We start from the raw sequence: 8450 nt of genomic DNA on the forward strand, positions 1-8450 counted from the left end.
ATATATATATATATATATATATATATATATATATATATATATAATACATACATATATATAATGTGGACACAGGCCTGAAAATGCTTGGGCACTTGATGACTGCAGTCACAAATGACTTACCTTAGTGGTACTGTCATGAAGGGCTACTGCTCTCTGTGTTCACAGGATGATAGAGACGGAGGGGAATCCAGCCTACATTACACCTATTCTTAGCCTTCCCATGACTCTCCTCTGAAGATATCTGGTGTTATAGTTTGAATATGCAATGTTCCCACAGGCTCATGTATTGGTCTCTTGGTCTTTAGGTGGTGGTACTATTTTGGGAAGTTCTGGAAAGTTGAGGAGGTGGGTTTTAGTTGGACAGAGTAGAGCACTAGATAGGGATCTATCTTCAAAGGCTATACCTGGTCCTCAGTCCCTACTTGTCTCTCTCTGCTTGCCATTTACAATAGGTAAACTGAACTGCCACCTCTTCCACACATTCTGTTCTATCATGAGCTCAATCAGCAGAGGCAAAAGGTCTGAAAAAAATCTTTGAATCATGGGTCGGGAGACAATTTCACCACTGTAAGTGTCTTCTTGGGTGTTTTGGTGGCAGCCGTGTAAGAGTGACTGATATAACCAGAGAAAGACATGTGCAAAGATTCACCCTCCCAGAAAGAAGCAAGTGAGGCACAAGTGCTTTCTTGGAAGCTTCTAGGAAATGCTTGGTTTTTTGTTTTGTTTTGTTTTCTAGTAAGAGTCTCTGACCTGGCTAATGTCTTTCTCCCTACTTTTTTTTTTCAGCAAAAAGAAAGTAAGAAGCATGGGGCCATGATGAGACCAAGGAAAAGACTAAGAGGAGCTCTGAAGTTCTGGCTTCAACTCTCTGGGGCCCTGTGACTGAACCCAGGGAGGAGAACATCACTCTAGAGGGCTGTGTAAGTGCCCTCTCCTATGTCAGGAAAGCCGGGGAAGACACAACTAAGGGTTCTTGCCTTGGAGTAACTTTGCCATCTCACCCCAAATGCTTACCACTAAAACAAAACCAAAGGAAAACAAAAACAGCAGCAGATACTGGACAGGATGTGAGGAAAGGAACATACGGCTGCTGGTAAGTACAGATTAATACAGCCCGTGCAGAAAGTGTTGGCAGGTTCTACAAAAAATTAAAACTAGAATAGGTTTATGATCTGCTTATCCCACTCCCAGGAACCTACCTGAAGGAATCCAAGTCAGGGCACCACAGGAAAATTTGCATACCCACATGTACTGCAATGCTACTTACTACAGCCAAGACATGAAATTAGTCCAAGGTGACTATCACAGAAGACTGGACTTAAAAAAAAGAAGTGTGTGTGTGTGTGTGTGTGTGTGTGTGTGTGTGTGTGTGCATGCACGCATGCACGTGTGTGTATTATTCAGCTCTAAAGATACATGGAATCAGGTAACATGCAGGAAAACTGGTGGGGCTAAAGATACTATGTTAAAAATAAGCCACATATAGAAAGATGAGTACCATATTGTCTGTCATATATGGAAACAACAACAACAAAAAAGAAAAATGTAGCTTGAAAGTAGAATGGGAAGGGGTTGAGGGGAAGAGTAGGGTAGGGGTAGCAGAGGAGAGTGACTGCGCCACAGTATATACATGTGTGGCACTATCGCAACAGAACCTACTCGTTTGTACAATTGCTATGTAATAATAACAGCAGTGATTTAAAAAAGAATGCATTTTTCTTTCTCAGCTAGATATGAAGAAGGGGGAGGCATGTTAAAGTAACAGCAATTTAACAGCACCAGCTGCTCTCAAGTCCCAGCTACAGCCACAGGTTAGCAAAGGCACAGTTAATGCCTTGTTCCAGTTTTCACAACTTGTCATTGCCACAGGCTGAGGTGGAGAGAGAGAGAGAGAGAGAGAGAGAGAGAGAGAGAGAAAGCCACACCCACTTCTTCAAATTCATTAACACCTCCCACCTAATGCTGCATCTGGCTGTGTCTGCATACAGCTAATGAATGCAGTTGTCAAATACAAGCTTGCAAAACCCTGGCAGAGGAAATACCCAAATTCTCCCATGCTTTTTCCTGGACACCTTCTCCTTGGAAAATCCAATGCATGTAGGTTTATTCTAGGACCATCTTGTTTAAATATTTTAAAAGGAATCACTTAAATATTAAATGTGTATTTAAATAAGGAAGATAGAAAGGAAGGAAGGAGGAGAAGATGGAAGAGACATGAGAGGGAAGGAAGGAAGGAAAGAAGGAAGGAAGGAAGGAAGGAAGGAAGGAAGGAAGGAAGGAAGGAAGGAAGGAAAAAAGAAATTAGTAGGAGGCGTAATAACTCCTAAATAAGACTCATGTGCTAGGTTCTGGAGACAGCAACAAAGGGACACTCCCTAGTATTAACCTGTTCCACCGTAGACAAAAGCTCCAGAGAAGGAAACAATAACAAAATTGTGGTCTGGAAGCTAAGTGTGTGTGTGTGTGTGTGTGTGTGTGTGTGTGTGTGTGTGTGTGTGTGTGTGTGTGTGTGTGTGTGCGTGTGTGTGTGTGTGTGTGTGTGTGTGTGTAATTTTAACATAGTAATAACATTCTGCAACTAGTAGGTATGCTCTTTAAAATGAGTACTTTACCTATCATTGTTGATATATTTAATTGTGCATAACTCTATTTTTGAAAGACTAGTTTTAGTTTTAATTATGTACACTTGTGTGTGCCTGTGCACGTGAGTGCAGGTGGGCGCAGAGCCTAGAAGAGGCCATCAGATTCCCTGGAGCTGGAGTTACAGGTGGTTGTGAGTCTACCGAGACAGGAGCTGGAGTTGAACCTGAGTGTCTACAAGACCAAACTCTGAGCCATTTCTTCAGCCCTGGTCATTTTTTAAATAATTTAAACATTTTTCACATGCAATTTTGTGTGGGGAGGTCGGCTTGTGAAAGCCACTTATCTGCTCCTACCATGTGAAATCTGAATATCTAACTCAGCTCATCAGGCTTGGCAGCGAGTGCCTTTGCCTGCTGAGCCTTCTCACCAGCCCCTAGGCCTTCTTAAAAGAGAGATTCTCTCCTTCCAGATGAAAAATGATAAGGGCTGGAGAAATTCCAGCCTATCCCAGTCTTAGCGCTATTGCTGCAATGGCCCTGTGACATTTCAAATGACAGGAATTAGAAAAAGAACAGAAGACAAATCCCCCATCCCTGGTTCTTTAATTGTCTCCTTTACATGTGAGTAATTTCTCAACTACGAAGCAGTAGAAAGTTGAATTCTGTTGCTTTCTTTTTCTTATAGTGATGGTAAATTTGGAATCAGAAAATACACTAATGTAATAATTCTCATAAGGGTTACAATGGGACAGCATTTAATGCTAAAAAATAGAAAGAGGCTAAGCAGGATTTCCAATACATGTTAGTTTGATTATATGCAGGTTTTAATCTTAAAAGTAGGATGACCGATGCGTTTTCTCCTTTTATACTGAAGAAATAAAATCAATACGGTTTCTCTTTTGTTTGTTGGAAGACGTCAGTTCTCAGTGTAGTAGTGTGGTTTACTGCCCAGACCTCTTTGTTTTTATGAGGGTGTAGTGGCTGACAGCTCTCCATAGCTGACCCACTCTTAGAGCCTTGCTGACTAACACAAGAAACTTACTGTGCTAAGATCACAGTTGTTCCCTATGGGCAATCAAGAACCAAGGACCAGCCTTGCACAGGGAAGAAGGCTTCACACCTTTCTTTGCAATGGGACAACTCTGCAGGACCTAGTCTAGCTACGAAGCTTGGAGGCCACTGAGCCTCTGTGACCTTGTGATTTAACTCTTTCCTCTGCCCATACTGACTCCTGTATTCCTTCACATGTGTTTATCCCAAGAGTAGCCCAAATAAATTTTAGCAAGACTATAGAGTAAGAACCTATCTGAAAACACCAAATCAAAACAAAATGTCTCTTCATAGCATAGCAGTCCAAAGCCTGTAATTCATTATCATTACCAAGTTACATAGTTGGACACAAAACTCATGCTTTAGTTTAGTTGGGATGTTGCAACTTTTGATCAGCCTCTTGGAAGATGGTTAGAAGAATACTGAAATTTCTCATTTAAGAATATGTCTGGCTTTTTCATTCATTTCTCATGGTATTTATGTCACATATATAGCTTTGTATCATATTTTTTTAGATTTAGTTTGATCTTCCAAAATTATAGTTACCGTTATATAGTTATATAGGAAACACTTCTTACATCTAAGTGCTTAATGCTACTGGAGTAAAGGGTACCATTTTCAAGTATTCATCTCTGTCTACTCAGCTGAAGAAGTTTTAGTACTGTCCTTTCCTTCCTTGACCTTGCTATGTTTTCTAAATGTACGCTCATGACGCCATCAAAATTATAGTCTTACCTTTCATTCCCTATTGTTTATAGAAGACAACCCTCTTGCATGGTTTTTGTCTGCAAACCATACAGCAATGCTCTCTTTGGGCTGTTTAGTAAACAAAGAGTTATAGCAGGTATTTCTGTCTTATTTCTGATTATAACTATAGTATTAGACTCTCACCTAAGCTGCTGTTTGGGGGCAAACCTGATATATTTCTGTAAAGGCCAGCTGATTATTAGTTTATTTTAGCCACTATCAATATGATTGCCTGGCTTTTTTCCTCAGCTCATATGAGTGTGTGGACATATTTCCTTACTTCAAGCCACCCTTGCTTTTTTGTACCTGTATTTCTTCAAAATCCACATATGGATATTGAATGTCTACTAAAATATGTCACATAACAGTGACTTTGTAAAAGGGAAGCAAGACCAAATTAATTTGAGAATCAATGGAACAAACAAAGCTAAATGGTACTTTCCAGAACCTTGGAAATGTACATTTGTCAGTCATTATGAGTAGAGTACAAAGTGGTCAGTGGGTTTTCCTGCTTCCTGCTCTTCTGATGGACACTGTGTTCATGCAGAACTCACTTTGGCGTTCCATACGTAGAGATCAAATGCTGAGGTTTGCAAATGCTTCCAGCTTATGACACTAACTAACTCACTCTAAAGTCAAGTCACAACTCCAAGATGCCAAAACTATTTGAGAAAAACCAAAACACTCAGTTAAATAATTTTTTCACTGAACATGCTTCTATGCTAGATTTTCAAATTCTTGGTGTTTGGCCGATTTAACCAGTCCTCCAAACAGTCTTAAATACGGTGCTAGGGAAGAGTATAATCGAGCTGGTGCCCACCTCTCTCTGCAACTTGACCCCCTTGTATCACAGCTAAGGCAGGTAGCACTCACCAATGACATATTCCACTCTGAAGAGATCCTTCCTGGGGTCATATGGACGATTGAAGTCAATCTGGACGTAGAAAGTCTGCCCTCTGCGGACAATCAACTTATTGTTGTCATATTTGTCCGTGTGGTGATCAATCTTGTTGCTGTCCCATCTCTCCTTGAACAGGTGAACATCTATGACATTCAGGTAATCTGTGCACACAGAAAGCAAAGTAAGAAAACCATTAAATATGTTTGACCTAAACATATATTCGAAAACCCAGCTTATTTTTTTTTTTTTCTAGAAGAAAGTATGCCGGTTGAAACTGCAAGGGAGGGGAGGGGCAGTCAATTCGAGAATTAGCCTCTTGCTTTGGAGGATAGATTCTTTTAAAAATCTCTCCCCACCTGTGAGTTCTTTTCAGAGCACAGGATCCTCATTTTAGGAAAGAAGGGTGCCTAGTTTAAAGATCTAGACACAGAGATCTAACCCCCTCACAGGGGTTAGAGTTCAAGTCTTCAGATTCTCTGTCTCATGCTGAGTGCTGTTAAGTCAGGCTCTTCCTGTTATGACTGTCCCTCCCTATGTGAGACTGCCACTTCAATTTCCCCATCTTTCCAAAAGGAGGGATCAAATCTGACAAAGCCTCAAAGGGACAAAGCCAGCCATTAATCCAAACTTCCCTCCTACCCTGGGAAGGGTCAAATGTCCTCCTACTGTAATTCTAAAAGTAGATCTGATTGTTCAAGGGCAGGGAGGGGGAGGAGGACCATGCTCTAGAAAATGAGGCAGCATTTCTGTGTGACAACATGACCACAACCACTGGCATAGGCAGAATAAGATTCATACATCCTTGGCTCCTAAGTGAGCCATCTAGTTGTCAGACTCTGGGCTTTTTGATGTTAAAATTTCCAAGTTTTCCCTGCCTTTTGGAGTTAGGAGTATACATGTCAACTATACAATTATTACTCGTATAGTTTTGTATATATTGCATATATTTATGTATTTTACAGAATCATGTGTTAGGTTACAACATTATCCAGAGGCTTACATAGATGTGGTGACATGAGATTCCATGACTGACAGGAATTTACAGATTTTCTGACACATACTAGCACCAGAGAAAAGCGAGCTCCCCTCATGCCTTTCTTCATTTCCTCCTGCACATGATCAGACTCAGGAAGGTCTACAATGTGGTTTAGGAGACTGAGTAAGGGTATTGATTTTTGTACATGTGTTTGGAGTTCCATGCAGGGAAAGTTGAGTCAGGTAGTATGATGGTTTGCATATGCTCAGCCCAGGGAGTGGTACTATTAGAAGGTGCAACTTTGTTGGAGTAGGTGTGTCACTGTGGGTGTGGGCTTTAAGACATTGTCCTAGTTGCCTGGAAGCTAGAATTCTGCTAGCAGCCTTCAGATAAAGATGTAGAACTCTCAGCTTCTCTTGTTCCATGCCTGCCTGGATGTTGCCATGTTTCTGCCTTGATGATAATGGACTGAAACTTTGAACCCGTAAGCCAGTCCCAATTAAATGTTGTTCTTTATAAGACTTGTCTTGGTCATGGTGTCTGTTCACAGCAGTAAAAACCTAACTAAGACAGGTAGCCTGGCCTCATTTTTCTAAGCTGCCTGGTTACTTGATGCATGCTTTACTCCTATAACTGGAGACATATTGCATTCGGAGAGAACAACTGTGAGCTTGAATATATGTAGAGCTATCTCCTAGCAAGAATCCCCCAAACCACTTTGCTTTACAGAGGAATTCTAGATAGGAATCTCAGTCCCCTAAAGCTCCATTTTTCCCTTGGAGAGAAAAACAAACAAAAACTTGGTCATATTAAGATTCCCTCAAACTCTTAAGTTCAACAATCTCTGAAACACTCTTGATAAAGTCAAAGTTTGGGTAATACCAAGGCGAAATTCAAGTCTCAAAAATTCATTGTATAAGATGATTTTCCTTCCAGATTTGAGTTCTCTCCTCCTTTTAAATGAGGATATTGGTCCTCAGATGTTTTCTAGGAAGATTATAGTTATAGTGGGTGGGTCTGATACTGTAGCTGGCAGAGTGGGACCATTAACCTACAGTGGTCCACAGACCATGAATTCTGATGGACCCTGCCCATCGTGGTGGAGTACTTCATGGGTTCCTCTGACTCTGCTGCTAGATAGGCAAAGTACAAGATAAGGTTTTACTTTTGTCTCAAAGACTTATCAATATGCAGGAGCCCCTGGAGAGCACTTTTCCTTTAAACTGGAAGATGCTGGTGTATCATTTTCATCAGAAAATTCCATGCTGCCTTTTCTTCTAATTTCTATGGTTTTATTAAAGTCACAATTCCAATGTTAAAGCAACTTAAGGAAGAGCTAGTAATTGACATCTGTGGAAGTAGGCAGGTCCACGGGATTGGCTGACTAGCCATCTAGCTCCAGGTTCAATGAGAGACCTTTTCTCAAAAAGTAATGGTTCAGGGTTGGAGAGATGGCTCAGGGGTTAAGAGCACTGACTGTTCTTCCAGAGGTCATGAGTTCAATTCCCAGCAACCTCATGGTGGCTGACAACCACCTGTAACAAGATCTGACACCCTCTTCTGGAGTGTCACTGGAGTGACAGCTACAATGTACTTTATATACATTAAATAAATAAATAAATAAATAAATAAATAAATCTTTAAAAAAAAAAGTAATGGTTCAAGATGATGCTCGATGTTAACCTCTCACCTACACATACACATGCACTAGTGTGCGTGCCTATGCATGAGCACACGCATACATACTCTGTCCTAGTTTTTCCTCTGTGTCTGTTTCTCTCTTACATACACACACACACACACACACACACACACACACACACACACACTCATACCAAGGTGGAAAACTCTAAAATGACCTTATGAATCAACCCTTCTGCTCTTTTTTCTTAGCGTAATGACTTTTAATCATCATCTAAAAGCAAAAATCTCAGAATGGTTTCATCAGCTCTCTGTTCATGTACAGCAGTGGAAGGAAAGCTCTCAATATCACAACTTCAATGAAACTCAGAAGCAAAGGGACCTTCTGGACCATTTGGTAGACCTGATATGGCTGAGACATCTCTATGCATGGAGTCTGGTCTCTGAGTGAGCAGGGCAACCTTTACCTCATGGGACATACAGTCTGTTCTTATACAACTCTACCATTACCAAGATGGCCTGACATATACGTCCCTGTGGATTTTCTTTTTTT

At 40.8% G+C, this 8450-nt stretch overlaps 1 protein-coding gene across 1 annotated transcript in view; it reads right to left on the reverse strand.

The window, feature by feature from the left end:
• Positions 1-8450, reverse strand: part of F13a1 (coagulation factor XIII A chain) — a 176230-nt gene that overhangs the window by 152496 nt on the left and 15284 nt on the right. Inside the window, exon 3 of the mRNA XM_031358440.1 lies at positions 5253-5441. Coding sequence (XP_031214300.1) covers positions 5253-5441 — 189 coding nt within the window. The remainder of the gene's footprint in view (positions 1-5252; positions 5442-8450) is intronic.

The sequence above is a fragment of the Mastomys coucha genome, unplaced genomic scaffold (genome assembly GCF_008632895.1).
Source record: "Mastomys coucha isolate ucsf_1 unplaced genomic scaffold, UCSF_Mcou_1 pScaffold7, whole genome shotgun sequence".
Lineage (NCBI taxonomy): Eukaryota > Metazoa > Chordata > Mammalia > Rodentia > Muridae > Mastomys > Mastomys coucha.